Source organism: Gekko japonicus, unplaced genomic scaffold (genome assembly GCF_001447785.1).
Source record: "Gekko japonicus isolate JY-2015 unplaced genomic scaffold, Gekko_japonicus_V1.1 scaffold952, whole genome shotgun sequence".
Taxonomy (NCBI): domain Eukaryota; kingdom Metazoa; phylum Chordata; class Lepidosauria; order Squamata; family Gekkonidae; genus Gekko; species Gekko japonicus.
This window is the reverse complement of record NW_015173703.1, coordinates 396,418-413,344: the sequence shown is the minus strand read 5'-3', so window position 1 is coordinate 413,344 and position 16,927 is coordinate 396,418. Positions and strand designations below refer to the sequence as shown.

At 43.9% G+C, this 16,927-nt stretch overlaps 1 protein-coding gene across 1 annotated transcript in view; it reads right to left on the bottom strand.

The window, feature by feature from the left end:
* Positions 1-475: 475 nt before the first annotated feature.
* KCNK13 (potassium channel, two pore domain subfamily K, member 13) overlaps positions 476-16,927 on the bottom strand; it is a 77,859-nt gene continuing 61,407 nt past the window's right edge. Inside the window, exon 2 of the mRNA XM_015423261.1 lies at positions 476-1,368. Within this exon, the coding sequence (XP_015278747.1) occupies positions 476-1,368 (893 nt within the window). The remainder of the gene's footprint in view (positions 1,369-16,927) is intronic.

Genomic DNA, 16,927 nt, shown 5'->3' with positions numbered 1-16,927 from the left:
GCCAATTGAATGAAGGAACTAGGTCAAGATCCAATAACAGTGGCTGCTAGAGAAGAGTTTGATCCCAGTATTTGTATAAGGAGATGAGCTTTTTCATATTGACTGCAATGCTACCCTTTACACTAGATCGGATCAACGACTATAAGCATATCATCTTACACAACTGGTTTGTCAGTAACAGTAAAATTAGCGTTAGCTTCTCATGGTTTTTCCCAGCTCAGTGACTTTCTCCACACTCAGATCTGAACTTAAATGCAGAAGCATATAGGTGTGATTATGTAACATTACAGCACAGGAAACTTCTTTCTCAAGGGCTGCAAGACAAGTGCAGACAGGTGGTTTAGTGCAAATCCATATTGACTGGCAATAATGACTGCACTACCTCTGTTAGTCCTGCTCTGTTAGTTCTGACCCTGTGATAACTTCTGATCCCCACTTATCCTCTTCTTGCTGATGTGTTCCCAAGTATTGCCGTTTACCTATCTGTACTCGTTTCTGCCAGCCTGTTATTCATAATCCCCAAAGCACCAACGCCACCAGCAAATCCGTTTTGTCTAGAAACAGAGGTCATTTGTCTCGGGCAGCCATTAGCCGTGTCGGACAACTGTTTCTGCATGATGGCTAGTGACACTTTGTTGGAAGTTAAGAGGTCTTTCATGGAGATCATCTCGCCAGACATTCTGCGCCCATCTGTGTCACTCTCGATGACACCGTCAGACTCAATGGACACGTTGCGCTGGCTCGGAACTGTCCCCGGCACGACAGCATTCCTTCGCGACCTAAATAGTTTTCTTTGGCATCTCTGGCAGAACTTGCATTCCAGTTTCTTTAGTATCCAGTTGATGGACTGTTTGATGACAATGGAGATCACGTTGAACAAGGAATAGATGCAGCATACCCCCATGAGTATGAAGATGAAATTGCCAAATCGGTAAAGGCCCTGGCTATCATACTGGGCATTCTGGCTACTAACCAGATCACCAAAACCAATAGTGCTGAAGGCAACGAAGCAAAAATAAAGGGAATCAAAGTAACTCCACCCTTCAATCGGTGTGTACATAGCAGAGGCACAACAGGAAATGATGAGGGATGCGAGGCACAAGATAAGCATGACATAGTACACGGATGGTTTCCACCCTGCTAAGCTGTCTACTTCAGGGTTTCCAGAGGTTTGCCGGGTGTCTTGCGGAAGGACTCCCTTCCTTCTTAGTTGTCTCTCATGGCAGGACTTCATGACATATGCTATGATGGTGATCAAGCGCTCCAGGAACAGGTTGAAGAACAAAATGGTCCCCGCACAACCTACTAGGCCATAAAATATGAGGAAAAGCTTGCCCGCAATGGTGGCTGGTGTGGTCATACCAAAACCTGGAAGACAAAAGTAGGGGAAAAGGTCACATAAAAATAACCAATATTGCAGTATGTTTCAAGACACAGAAGATCTAGAAAGCTGGCCTGTTGTAGTGGTGGTGTATGATTCAAGGAGATGCTTATTAAAGATCTCAGATCCCCTGGGAACTCACAAAATGTTCTTGGGCTGATATACTCGTGCTATCAAGATACTAACAAATTACTTTATAACACAGTAAACTGTAGCTTATTCTTTATGAACCCATGTTTTGTTTTTCAGGAACTAACAGTGGAGGAAGGTGGCAAAGCTGTCATATTTGTGGTGACAAAATATCTTGAAAATGGACCTGTCTGAGATACAGTCTAAAAATAATTTACCCCAGATTGTAGCCTGTTGCATCAGAGAATTCCAAGAGTCCTGTGACACCCTGAGTGAATTTGTTGTGGTATGAACAACTGTAGGGAAGAGCCTATTGCTAATTAATTTTCCGGCCCAACTCAAGGTTTTAAACTTTAAAGCTTTACACAACTCAAGTACCTCAGGGAACATGTTTGCTGATGTGAACCTACTACTCCGGTCCACCTGCTGTGTACACTGACTCACTGACCTAAAAGGCCTCAGTTGCACCAGCTGTGCTTGCTGCAGTTTTTAAAATCTCAAATCCTCTCAGATCTCATCTCTACAGAGTGTGCCATTCTTGTCCACAAAATACATTTTCTCTGAAAAGTGATACAATAAAGAGGCCTGAGCATGGAGAATAGAAGTTTGGATACTGACTGACAGGGAAAGGAATCTGGATGTTGTAGTGGACCACTCAATTAAATGTCAACTCAGTGTGTGGAAGCGGTAAAAAAGGCAAACTTGATGTCGGGGATTATTAGGAAAGGGACTGAAAATAAAACAGCCAATATCATAGCGCCTTTGCACAGATCTGTGATGTGGCCTCATTTTGAATACAGTATATATAGTTGTGGTTTGCTGCATCTCAAAAAAAGATACTGTGATTTGGAAAAAGTGCAGAAGGGGGCAACCAAAATGATTAAGGGGCTGGAACACCTTCTCTGAACTAGACAGATCACTGGTCTGATTAAACGTGGCTTTTCTTATGTTCTTAGTTTAAAACTGTAGTCCTTCGGCTTGCTGGGAAGCAACAGCAAGTATAATAAGGGTCTTTTCACAGGGAGGTTTTCCTGTAGTTTGAGTGCTCACCTGCAGTGTTTCTGAGGTTCCTCACAACCTTAATTCCATTTGCTGTTTTTCCACTTTCTGTTTCTCTGAGCTTTCACAAACCAGCTTTGATCTGATGTGAAAAAGCATGGCGAAACAACCAAGAAATCATGAAAGGGCAACAAATGGACATCAGAAAGCTGAAAGAAAAGCCACTGCAAATCAGCAACCAAACATCAGGAATACCTCTGTGTGAAAAGACCCTGATAAGAAAGGCTGAAATATCCCCCCCCCCCTTTTAACATCCAGCCTGATGAAGAGTTCTAGAAAACTCAAAGGCTTACACAATATTTTGTGATAGTTTGGTGGGGCCTAATAAAAGGTATTATATCCCTTTTGATTAAGGATGGTTACTCTTTCTCTTAGATTTTATGGCTCAACAGGAGAGCATAATTAAGCCAAATCCCTTTATTTCCTAGAGTTCTGCCCAAAGGCCACTCCTTTGTCTAACACCTCCTCCTCCTTCCCCCCCATGCCAGCTATGCATTAAGTAACCTTTTTTTAGTACAGTCTATCTCAGTCCCTTTACCTAAGAATTGCTAAACAAATTTACTCCACGTCTTTGCCTGCTTTCTTCCCCTCAAGCATTCCCACATCACCATGACAAAGATGTCCACATGAGGGTAGATACTAAGTCCAGTATAGTAGATGTTATTACCCCAGTGCATTCTTTTGAATGATGCTTTTAAATTCTGTACTCAACCAGTCCAATTGTTTATTATAAAGGAACAAGACGGGGACCCGTGATACTCGCGTCTCCTCCATCCCCCCCACTTGATCTCCCCGAGGAGGCGGTAGCGGCGGAGAGGGGCGGCGGCGGAGAGGCCGGTCATCCCCCCCCCTTTGCCGGGCTCGGCGGCGGCGGCGAGGTCAGCTACAGAGCGTTCCGTGCGCATGCGCACGGAACGGCACTTTCGGGGGGATTTAAACATCCCCCCGAAATTGTTTTCTACTTTTAGCATTTTTGTGCACACGTGCCCCCGGAGCGCTGATTTAGCGATTCGCACTCCAGGGGCAACTTGGCTATTAGATATATAGATAGGTGGTACTGCAGGTTTTCTTTATGCTTGGCTTTATTTGAAAAGTCTACGTCTGTCACTTTTGGTGTCTGTCTCTATTGATGCTACTGAATGTGGGTGCTCCTGTCTTTTGTACCTTGGTTGTTTTCCATCTTGATAGGGGCATTATATTCAAATAGTAAAACCAACGTGATCAGTATCCACTAAGCTTTCTTATTACCAAAGGAACATTTGTTCCCACTTTTCTATACACAATTGGTTGGCACCCACTGCTGAAACACCAGAGGCATAAGTACAGCAGACTGTATAATATTGTAATGTTTATGCTTTTTGCAAGTCTTGTGACTGTCAGTGTAATCCTAAACAGAGTTACACCATTCTAGGCCCATTCACTTCAGTTAGGAAACGTGTAACTTTGCTTATGTTTGCACGTGGGCCTTTCTAGTGGTAACTGATGGGTACTCATTGGCTCAGTAAAGAGATGTTACTGTTCCTTAAAGACTGCACATTCATTTACAAGCTCCTGTAATGCTTCAGCTTTAAGCCTTGGGCTAATGGGAAGGGCAGAGAAATGACAATAGCATCTTGATCTGGAAGAAAAGCAGAGATTTTGAGAACGGTGAGTATCTAGTTGGACTTGGGCTTTTCTGTATGCGTTATTTTGTCACGTGTAGCTGTATTGCATGGGGGGGTTCTTTTCGGCATGTGTTTTGCTCCCTCTAGTGGTCACTTTGATATTTTATCAATGTTGTTGTTCAGTCGCACAGTCGAGTCTGACTCTTCGCGATCCCATGGACCACATCACGCAGGCCCTATTCACTGGCTTATTTCCAAGCACTTTAGCAGAGATACAGCAATGAAATATCAAAGTGACCACTAGAGGGAGCAAAACACACACAGAAAAGGGGAAAAAACATATAGTACAGGCACACAAGTGACAAAAATGAGATGTGCAGAAACTATGAGTGTTGCCATTTGACATCTGATGAAGGGCTGTAATTGTATTGTCTGGTTTAGGATATCCTTGCTTCAGTTGGCTCTGTTTGTATGTTAGTAAAGAAATATATCTGTCCTGATATGGATGGCCCAGGTTAGCCAATCTCGACAGATCTCAGAAGCTAAGCAGGGTTGGCCCTTGTTAGTTCTTGGATGGGAGACCCCCAAGCAAGTCCAGGGTTGTCACAAAAAGACAGGCAATGGCAAACCACCTGTGAACGTCTCTTGCCTTGAAAATGAAGCACACCATAAGTTGGCTGCAACTTGATGGCGCTTTCCATCACCAAAAGGACATATATTGCAAGGTAACACTCCAGTGTTCTCTCATGAAAAGGAACCCGACCACCTAAACAGCTGTCCCCCCCCCACATTCTACCACTCAAGGGAAATGGGGATCTGACCTTCCTTTCATAGCAATAAACCATCAGCAAATCCTCCCCTACTCAAACCTATTAGTGTAATTATTTTCATTCATTTTCATATCCTCTTGTAGAGGACGCTGACAACGTTTGCATCACAATGATGAAGAGTCCCTTTCATCCTTTTGTTTAGGTAAAGAAAAATCATACTCACATTTACATGTCGGGCTATTTAAAAAAAAAAGATTCCGAGCGTCAATAGCATACATGCACAGGCTTTTTATAAGCCTCTGTTGTACTTTGGACAGGGCACAGAGACACTTGACAACTGGCTAATTAGCTGCTCAATAAAGTGAAAACCCAAACAAACAGAAACCTCCCAGCGGTGGACAAAACCTTCTCGCCTATTTATTTCCACTGTCTGTCAGTATGGAAATAAAAAAAAGGAAATTAAGTCAACCAGAGGTCTGGAAAGGCTGCAAAGGGCTTGTTCTTCTTAAAGGCTAAAAAATAAGGAGAGGAAGACATCCTTCTTTTTCACACATACAGAATGGTTAGTGTGAAGCTGCACTCCATTCCTTTCACAGAAAATGAGCTCATTTGAATTACAGTCTTAATATCAGAACAGCCCTTCTGGTTCATACCGGTGATCTATCTAGTCCAGCATCATGTTTCGTAGTGGCCAACCAGCTGCCCTGGAGGGTCAGCCAACACGGAACAGAGGCCAAGGCCTCCTTCCGTCCTAGCGCTGCTGCCCCTGTATATGGAGAGTCCCTTAACTCACCATGGCTAATTTCAGAGAGTAGACACGTTGGTCTGCAGGAGAAGAGTAAGATTTGGATTGGAGGCAGCTTTGACTCTCAAAAGTTGATACCCTGAACATCTGGTTCATCTCTAAGGTGCTACCGGAATCCAATCTAGCTTGCCATGACTAGTAGCCACTGCTGTCCTCCATGAATCTTTTAAAAATACACATCCACTCATGGCCATCACTACACCCACTGGAAGTAAAGTGAATTCCACGTGGAGTAAGAAAGTATTTCCTTTTGTCCTGAACCCATTGCCCATCAACTGTATTGGGTGTTCCTGAGTACTATGGGAAAGGGAGAAAAAGCTCTCTCTATCCCCTTTCTCCACTACATACATAATTTTATAAACCTCTGTGTTGGGGTATTGCAAGTTCACTCCCTTCAGTCATGAAACAGTTAACCTGTTTGTTTATGTATGCTAATTCTTAGCTAGTTAGCTTAGGACCAGTTCTTAGCTAGTTAGCTTAGGACCAATTAGTTCTCAGCAGGGCTATTTCTGGGCAGGAACGCACAGGAACGGAGTTCCGGCTGGCTTCAGAGTTGGCCATGCCCACTATAGCCAAAACCTCTCTGTGTGTGGCTACACTCCGAGGCGGGGGGCCGGGGGAGCCCTGGAAGGATCGGGGAGCCTTCCCCAGCCTGTCCAAGGGCCGGCTTGCCTGGGCGCCCTGCAGCTGTGGGGGCCGGGCAAGCCAAGGGAAGGTATGGTGGTGGGGCCTAATATGCTAATGAGCTGCACTGTCGGGGGTGTGGGCTATTATGCTAATTAGTTCCTGCTGGGCTTTTTCTACAAAAAAAGCCCTGGTTCTCAGGCACACATTTCCCGCCAGAGAAAAGGTGGTGATATTCCTAATGAAATGGGATTGTATGATCAATTTTATTGGGGTGCTACATGTATTTTGTCATGTACTCAGAAAGTTTGGGGAAACTTTCTATCACCTTTGTTCTCACGCACACACGAGGTTAAACCACCAAGTAGGCAAGATGGAGTTTAGAACTAGTTAGTCAGGATGTTGTTATTTTTCTCTACCAAGTAAGCCTTCCTATATTTTTTTCTTAGTTTTCTTAAACTAAATACACACATGTGGCTGCCTTGCTTTTACTCTGAGAGATAGCCAACACTCTACCATGTCATAAGAACATAAGAAGAGCCCTGTTGGATCAGATCAGTGGTCCTTCTAGTCCAGCATCCTGTCTCACACAGTAGCCAACCAGGTACTATGGAGGGCCAACAACAGGACATTGGGATTAAGGCTTTCCCCTGATGTTGCCTCCTGGCACTTGTTCTGTTTAGTCACCATGGCTAGTGGCCACTGATAGAGACCTATTGTCCATGAATCTGTCAAATTTCATTTTAAAGCTATGCCCGTGGACATCGCTACATCCTCTTGGCAGTGAATTCCACATTTTAATCACTCTCTGTGTAAAGAAGTTATTCATTTTTTCTGTCCTAAATCTACTGCCCACCAGATTCATTGGATGCCCCCGAGTTCCACTATTTTGGGAGAAGGAGAAAAAGTTCTTTGTCAGCTCTCTGCATAGCATGCATAATTTTATAAACCTCTTATCATGTCCCTTCTTAGTCATCACTTTTCTAAATTCAAAAGTTCTGGGTGCCTACCTTAAGTGTCCTTTCCTAGACAGAAACCTCCCAGATTCTTCAGCCCCTAATGTAGCCAGTGCTCCAAGAGCTTACAGTATCCCCTGTAAGAAGAGCTCTGTAAGCTCTTGGAGGATTGGCTACATTAGGGGTGTGTCACCTAATATGTAAAGGAGTTCCTGCTACAAAAAGAACCCTGATTGTACCTAATGGATGTTCAAATTACATTTCATATATTTTTCTTGACATTTTCCTTAAAATTAGATATCATTGGGTGAGGGAGACAAATGTGGATTAGCACTTCCTTCAGTGCACAGGTTCCCCATGTATACTCTATCCCTCCACAGAGTAGATTATATTCATAGGAATCCTCTTCCTCTGAGCTATAAGCTATAGAAGGGGGAAAGGTTACAAGGATACACTCTAGGGATGATTTCTATTGAGGAACTGGTGCAGGTGAGAAAGAAGTGATGGATAAAGCTTCCTTCCTTCCTTCCTTCCTTCCTGCCTGCCTGCCTGCCTGCCTGCCTGCCTGCCTGCCTGCCTGCCTGCCTGCCTGCCAGGAGGAATGGGGGTGAGGGGCAGGTACACCAGAATCTTGCTGTTGCATGCGGTCACTTTCAGTGAAAAAACTGATGTCATCACACTGGGGCAATGCTCTAAGTGGATTTGCCCAAAACTCCATCGTTTAACCATGGAGTTTTGGGTGAATCCTAGAGTGTTGCCCTATTGCTATGACAGCACTTCTGGTTTTGCACGAGAAATAACGGAGGCAATTGTCTGGATGTCTCTAGCCAGAGTGGGAGACCTGGCTCCCCTATCCTTCCCTCAGAAGGAACTACAGTGAAAGAAAACATCACAACATCATTTTGCTCTCATAATGGTTGCTAAACACTTCCTTCCTTTTAATATTTAAACTTTTCCGCCACAATTCTGGCTTACGCACCTATGTGTGCACTTGGCTTCTCCTTCTCTGTGTGATGTTAGTCTGCTGCACACTTTAGAGACCTACACACAATGACAGGTACCGGCTGTCTTGATTTTTACTGACATCTTTTTGCATACCAGCAAGTGAAAGGTACTGCTCGCTGGCTGGCATCGCTGAAGGAAGTGTGTCAGTTATAAACAGTTTCACACATTCACCCTCTTACATATGAATTATGCAGCGACAGTTGCCATGTGGAGAGATTTAACGGGGTCATTTTGTGGCAGCTGCACGCTGGAAAAAAATAATAATCCTGAGTCTGAATGAGTGTTTGCGGATGTCAGAGGCTGGGGGTACAGGAGAGAATTTATTCATCCGCTCTATTTATTAACCACTTCGATATACAATATTCAAAGCCGTTAACAACAAAAATAAAACTAACACCACAGTTTTAACAATCTCCTCGCTCTGCTAGTTTTCTGTTTGTATGGACTCTTTTTACATGAAAGAATATTCATAAGAATATAAGAACAGAAGAGAAGCCAATGTTGGATCAGGCCAATGGCCCATCCAGTCCAACACTCTGTCACACAGTGGCCAGAAATACCAGGTGCCATCAGGAGATCCAGCAGTGGGGCCAGGACACTAGAAACTCTCCCACTGTTGCCCCCCCCCCAAGCACCAAGAATACAGAGCATCACTTGCCCCAGACTGAGCGTTCCTATCGATCCCTTGTGGCTAATAGCCACTGATGGACCTCTGCTCCATATGTTTATCTAATTCCCTCCTGAAGCCGTCCATGCTGGTAGCCACCACCACCTCCTGTGGCAGTGAATTCCATGTGCTAATCCCTATTTGGGTGAAGAAGTACTTCCTTTTATTTGTTCTAACCGACCACTCAGCAATTTCATTGAGTGCCCACGAGTACTTGTATTGTGAGAAAGGGAGAAAAGTACTTCTTTCTCTATCTGCTCTATCCTTCAAATCTAACCTTCAAATCCACAACCTTAAGTCTGAAGTGGTGAAGTCCAACCTCATTCTTTGGTGTGTGTGAACCAGGCCTAAGACTGCACTAAATCCATATTAGGAATAGTTTTCTTGCAGTTAGGCAGTGTGGAAGCCCCAGCTAACATAGGCCCCGGTCACACGGGCCGGATATCGTGGGGGGGGAAGGCGTGGCTAATTGCCCCAGCGCAGTTTGATCCGCGATTACGCAATCAGACGCACTGGTGGCACACCACGGGTTCTTCCCTCGGTGCTGGCGGGTAAACAAGGGTGGCGATCACATGACAATCCTGCAGCGCGGCAAAGAAGCAGCGGGGCGCGATCCCACCAGCAATGGCTAGCCGCCGCTACCGTGGCAAACGGGGTCATTTATTTTCTTTTAAGCTGAAGGTCGGAGGAGTGGAACTTTTGGTTTCGCGTTCAACGGCATGTGCGATTCTGCGCAGCAACGGAACTTTTGCTTTCCTCTTCGTGCGCATGCGCCGTTGGGTGCTTGTGTGCATCCTGTGGAGACTTGGGGAAAAAAACACCTTTTCGCGATGGGACATGGGCGGGCACCGGATGCCACGAGCTACAACCGGAAACGTGATCAGATGCCCGCCCTTGCCCCACGGTTTCCGGAAACTAGTACCTCGGAGGTACTAGTTTTTTACGGCGCATCTTCGGCAGGAAGCCTCAGGTTAGCCACAGGAGCTCTACGCTTCCCAGATGTTGCGGTTTGATAGCGCCCGGAAAATCCACCTATCTTCCGTCTCTGTAGTGTGTCTAATGCTCCGTGTGACCGGAGCCATAGTGATTTATTTGCCTGATACTAGAGTCCTGCAGCTCAGCCACAGAGGTTTTGCCTGGGCCTGCCTGCTCTTCTTTCCAGCCAGTCCTCCTGTGAATATCAATACTTTTTCCCCTTTGGGGGCCTCCCAGTATACTGATAAATCAGTACATGAAATATCTTAGGAGTTATTTCCTACATCAGGTTTTCTGCACCAAATTCTGACTGCAACTATTAACATGAAAAGTATTACAGCAGGCATAAAGTTTGATCCATTTACTTAAAAATGTTTCTTTTAATGTCACTGCCATACAAACAGTCTAGTGTTACAGTGAAAGCCACAGTGGTAAGTTATTTCCTTACCTTGTTCTGTAGCTTTCCACAGTGAGTCCACTGGGGAAAGGTTTATTAAGATGCATTAATAACAGCAACACTAATAATATTGAGATGCATTAATAATCCACAGAGGAAAGAGAGAATCAATTAGGATTGCCCACCCATGGCTGGCAAACCCCTGCTTTTGGCCACAATCAAATGCCCTCAAGAAAGTGAGGAGCGGGAGAAATAAATGGTCAGAAAATGGCCTCCATAGCAACATGCTAGGAATTTTGACATGTCTCTATCATCTTAACCATAAAGATTAAGGGGAATTCATGGAACATCACCTGGAAGAAGAAAAGTTAGATTTTACCCTGCCCTTCACTCAGAGTCTCAGAGCAGCTTACAATCTCCTTCCCTTCCTCTCCCCACAACAGACACCCTGTGAGGTAGGTAGGGCTGAGAGAACTCTGAGAGAACTGCTCTTGAGAGAACAGCTCTGAGAGAACTGTGACTGACCCAAGGTCACCCAACTGGCTACATGAGGAGGAGTGGGGAATCAAACCCGGTTCTCCAGATTAGATTCCGCTGCTTTTGACCAGTACATCAAACTAGCACTCCGGAAGTGACGTCACATCATCTCCAAACTACATACTCCCCAGTTAAAAAGGTTCCCTTGCTCGAAAGCCAGTCAAATCCGACTCTAGGGTTGCGGTGCTCATCTCCGTTTCAAAGCCGAAGAGCCAGCACTGTCTGAAGACGTTTCCGTGGTCATGTGGCCGGCATGACTAAACACCAAGGTGCACGGAACGCTGTTACCTCCCCACCGAAGTGGTACCTATTTATCTACTTGCAATTTCTTGCTTTCGAACTGCTAGGTTGGCAGGAGCTGGAACTAGAGATGCTCCCAAAATCACCCAGCATTTTCTGAGGCATTGCTGACAACCCTAGAATCAATTCGGGGGGGGGGGCACACCAATCCTGTTGTAAAAGGGCAAATATACAATAAAAACATAATAGCAACAATGTGCACCACGGCCAATTCAAAAGAAAAAAGGTAAGGACGGAAGAGCCCTGCTAGATCAGACCAGTGGTCCATCTAGTCTTGGTACCTGTTTCACACAGTGACCAACCAGTTGCCCTGGAGGGCTAGTGAATGGTGGAGGCTAAGGCCATCCCCTGATGGTGCCTCCCAGTGCACTGATGGACCTAGCTTCTGTGAATCCATCTAATTCCCTTTTAAAGCCATCTAATGCTTATCACTATGTCCACCAACTGGGAATCATACAATTTAAAATTACTGGCTACACAAAGAACTATCTCTTTAGTCCAATTTGAATGCCTATTTACATCCACAAGTGCCCCCCCCCCCCGTTCTACTATTATGGGAGACGGGGAAAAAGTAACACTAAATGTAACAGATTCATTTCACAGAGTTCAGAATGCGTCCCTGCAAACAAATATTGTTACAAATAGCAGAAAAATTCTGAGGTACGCATCAATGACTTTGTGGGAAAAGGAGCTCCATTAATTACGGGCTGGAATGATAGATTCCAAGACAGATTATCTGCATATTTTGACAAGCTTTGCAAAACTGACTTCTCTGGTGTCATTAATACATTTGTATATTTATAGTATAAAATGCAATGATGCAGTGAAGAAGGATTTGAACAATAAGCACAGAAGATTAAGCGATATATCACAATTTTCAATTTCCTTGACCCTGAGAGCTGTGTTGATACTACATTTACTCTTCAATGTTCTACACATCATGGGATACAGAACTGTGAAAATGGCACCAATGAACTCCCTGCAGGCCTGATGCTTATTCAATGAGGACAACGTGCCTGCCAAAGTCCATCCATCAAGGGCTTTCCTAGACGCAACCATTACATTTGTCATTTGGCGGGTCAACAATTACTGAAATTGCAGTGCATAATACATTCTTTTGTGACCGGTGTCAGTTATTCAGACAATGTCACAGAAGGGCTAGAGAAGTAAGAATTATGTGTTTTTGTTGTTGTTCAGTTGCACAGTCGAGTCCGAGACTCTTTGCAACTCCATGCCAGATCACGCCAGGCCTTCCTGTCTTCCGCCGTCCTCTGAAGTTTGCTCAATTTCATGTTCGTTGCATCTATGACACTGTCTAACCATCTCATCCTTTGCCGTCCCCGTCTTCTTTGACCTTCAATCTTTCCCAGCATCAGGGTCTTCTCCAGTGAGTGCTCCCTTCTCATTTGGTGGCCAAAGTATTTGAGCTTCAGTTTCATTATCTGGCCTTCCAGGGAACAGTCAGGGTTGATTTCTTTTAGGATTGACTGATTTGATCTTCTTGCAGTCCAAGGGACTCTCAAGAGTCTTCTCCAGCACCATAGTTCAAAAGAATCTATTCTTCGGCGCTCGGCCTTCCTTATAGTCCAACTCTCGCAGCCATACATAACTACTGGGAATACCATTGCTTTGACCATTATTATGTGTAGCCAAGTGGAAATATTTTTATGTGCAAAATGCATGCTTGCATTCCTTCGGTCTGTCAGCTATATGACTGCTTAAACACAGATAAATCAAAGACATTAGGAGTGTAAAAAATTCCACCCAAAGAGAAAGAAAAGTGATGGAATCACCATATTTAATTCAAAACTTCATTGCCAGTTTACTCGACTGTTTTTAGTTTGTGGTTGACAAGAGTTATAGCAATACAAGAAATCACTATGGATGCAATGAAGCCACCAGACATTTCTCCTATTAAAGAATGAAGCATCTGTAATTGTGTGCTATGCAGAAAAAAGGGCCCCAAAGCAAGTTCCTACACATGAAAGAAATGTCATGAATAACAGCAATAATACTTTCAGGGCCGCAGATGTTACTCGTGACTTTAGATGTGAGAAAAGTAATGAATACGTTGATTATGGAAAGAAGACATGCACTGTTGGTTTCCAGTGCAGATCTCCCTTCTGAAACACACAGATTTTAGACTGCCAACCGTGGAATGTACAAAGGCCAAACCCTGAATCAGTGCCTGGAAAACGGATGAGGGTGAACAAACTGAAACTTAATCCAGAGAAGGCTGAGGGCTAAACTAGATATGATGGCATCCTTGTGACCACCATGAGGCCACCGACACAATTTTGAAATAATTTAAAAATGCTGCAAGGGCCTGATCAGGCCCACAGTGCAGCACTTGTCCTCCCCTGCAGCTTTTCAAGTGTCAAAACAGTTGTGGGGGAGATGTGGCCATTTGGGCCTTTGCGGAATTTTTAAATGACTTCAAAATAGCAGTGGTGTCCTCATGGATGCTGATATGCCTAGTGTGGCCCTGAGGCAATGCTAGCTGGGAATGTTATTTACCTGTAACTGATGGATGACGATCCACACCTCAGGATTTTGAATCATTTTAAACTGTTTTAAACTGTATTTTTATTATGTTTTTATGTATTTTGATAATAATGGTTTCTTTCTTGACACCATTCTGCTGGTGGAAGTGACTCCTTCCCTGACTTCCTCTTACCCTGCCTGGTACCCACCCTCTGTGACCCCCAGAAGAAGGACTGATAGGGAAAGGGGGTGGCTCTTGTAGACAAAAGGCTGTGGTGCTTTGGGGATGTAATGCAAAAGATGAGATTATCTTTCCTCTCTCCGCAAAATGGTGGTAGGATACAATTTAATATGTTAAACAGCTTTGAATGCTAGAAGAAGTGGAACACCAGTCTCTTTTAATGGTAATACCAAAAACAGATCTTATTCTTTGGTTACAGTATTTACAATGCAGGTGCCCTTGAACTGACTTCAGCCTCTGACACATTCAAGGATGTGAATCAGAGTTGAAACCAAGAATCTCCCCTTAATCTTAGACAAAGGATCACACCTCTACAATAGCAAAACTGTTGTCATTAGTAAGGGAGTTCACAGTTATGAGCCGTGGGTGACCTAAAGGAGTCAATATGGAGGTGTGTATGGTTGAAATGCCCCATGATTCATTTTTGGTGTAGACACAGAAAGTTTTCTCAGGATAAGAATCCTGAGATATTAACATCTGGATCTTGAGTATGTCAGTTAGCCCTTAAAGCAGGGCTTCTCAACTGAGGGGGAGGATCTTCTGATGGACCACTAGGCTAATTCCACTAACATACAGAATACAACTGTGCTGTAACTACACCTGCAGTTGCCATACATCTCCTGCAATCTCACATGCAGACACAACTGAATTATCCATTTCTTTCTTGACTCTATGTTTTTACCCTGGCCTTTCCCCAAGAAACTTACAGCAATATACATGGGTTTCCCCCCACATTTTATCCTCAAAACAATCTTGTGAGGTAGGCTGAACTGAGACAGCAACTGGCCCAATTGCCATCCTAAGCAGAGTTATACCCTTCTAAACCCACTGACTTCAAGTGACTTAGAATGGGATAACTATTAGGATGGCACTGCCAGTGAGCTTCTTGACTTAGTGGGGGTTTGAACCCAGGTCTTAGCCTGACACTTTAACCACTTCGAAACACTGCCTTCAAATTCATTGCCTCAGACCAACCTCTAGCTAGCGTGTAAAATCTAGGGACTCCAAAGTCCAGTTTCTTTTAGATGCAGCCTGAAGATGTTCCCCCTCCAGTTCCATCTTCCACTTTGTCTGCTAGAAGATCCATAAATACCTTCTTTCAATTACAGGCAATGAAGAGGCTGACATGCACATTTCATACATTTGATGCTTGACACTTTTGTGTTTATAGGCTCCCCAACCCTAGTGGCTGCTATAAGCTATGAACAGGAACTCCTATAATTTTTTAGTAACATTCCCATGGCAATAGTTTTAGCATCCCTCCAACTGTAGGGATAGTCTGGTTTGGGGGCAGAGCTGTCTCCAACTTCATTAAGTTATATTTAGATCCCTTCTGTCCCACAGGAGATGTTAAGACAAGTGCAACTGTGCACTGGTCATGAGTAATAATTACATTCTGTTAGTTATATTTATATACCTTTTTAATTCCAAATAAGAGACCCAAAGCAGCTGTGGCTCTATTTTATCCTCACAAATAGCAGCCATATTAAATCAGGCTGCTATAGAAGGGGGGGGGGAATCCGAATCAAGCCTATAAGAAGCTATAAAAAATAAAGAGGCTTCTTTTTAAAAGTGGAAGGTTTGCCCCAATGAAATGAACAGGAGGGACCACAGGCTCTGGCAAAATAAAATTCAGTCAATAATTATGCATGCAAAAAGAGATATTGAGGACCGGGTTGCTAAAAGCATAGAGACAAACAATAAACATTTTTAAAAACATATATCCAGAGCAGGAAACCAACCAGAGAAGCAGTGGGGCCTCTGGATAACCAATGAATAAAAGGATTGCTAAAAGAAGATGGAGAGATGCCAGAAAAGCTCAGTAAATTTTTTTGCTTTTGTGTCCACTGTAGAAAATGTGGATCACTACAGCCACTATTTTCAGGAAGGGAGTCAAATTGAGGTGACGAGAGATGGAGTTCTAGACCTATTGGGGAAATTAAAAACCAATAAATCTCCAGGTCCTGATGGCATACATTTCTTAGGAAACTCAAATGTGAGATAGTTGATCTACTAACCTGTATATGTAACCCATGACTAAATTCAGTCACTGTAGAAAACTGGAGATTAGCAGATGTTACACCCATTTTTAAAAGGATCCAAGGGGAAACCAGGAAATTACAGGCCAGTCAGTCAAACATCTGTACCAGGCTAATTAGTAGAAACTGTCATCAAAGACAGGATTATTGAGCACATAGTAGAACAAACCCTGCTGAAGGAAAATGAGCATGGCTTCTGCAAAGGGAAGTCCTGACTCACCAACCTTTTGGAGTTCTTTGAGAAAATGAACAAGCATGTAGACATTATACACTTGGACTTTCAAAAGGCTTTTGACAAGGTACCTCACCAAAGACTCCTGAGTTAACTTAGCAGTCATGGGATAAGAGGAAGGGTTCTCTTATGGATTAAAAATTAGTTAAATGACAGGAAGCAAAGAGCAGGAATCAACCTCACAATGGAGGAAAGTCAGCAGTGGGTCCCGCAATGATTGGTATTGGGGCTGGTACTATTTAATTTATTCATAAATGATCTGGAACTATGGGTGAGTAGTGTAGTGGCCGAGTTTAAACATGACACAAATTTATACAAGATGGTGAAAACCAAGACTAACTATGAAGAGCTCCAAGAGGACCTCCACAACTGAGTGATTGGATGACAATGTGGCAAATGACGTTCAGTGTTGGTAAGTGTAAGGTACTGCACAATGGGACAAAAATACTAACTTCAAGTATAGGCTAATGGGGTCTGAACTTGCTGAGACTGAGAGGGAAAAGATCTTGGGGTTGCAGCTCAATGGAAGTGTCAATCCAGTGTGCTCTAGCAGTGAAAAAGGCAAATTCACTGCCACAGGAGGTGGTGGTGGCTACAAGCATGGACGGCTTCAAAAGGGAATTAGATAGGCATATGGAGCAGAGGTCCATCAGTGGCTATTAGCCACAAGGTATAGATAGGGGCTCTGGGGCAAGTGATGCTCTGTCTTCTTGGTGCTTGGG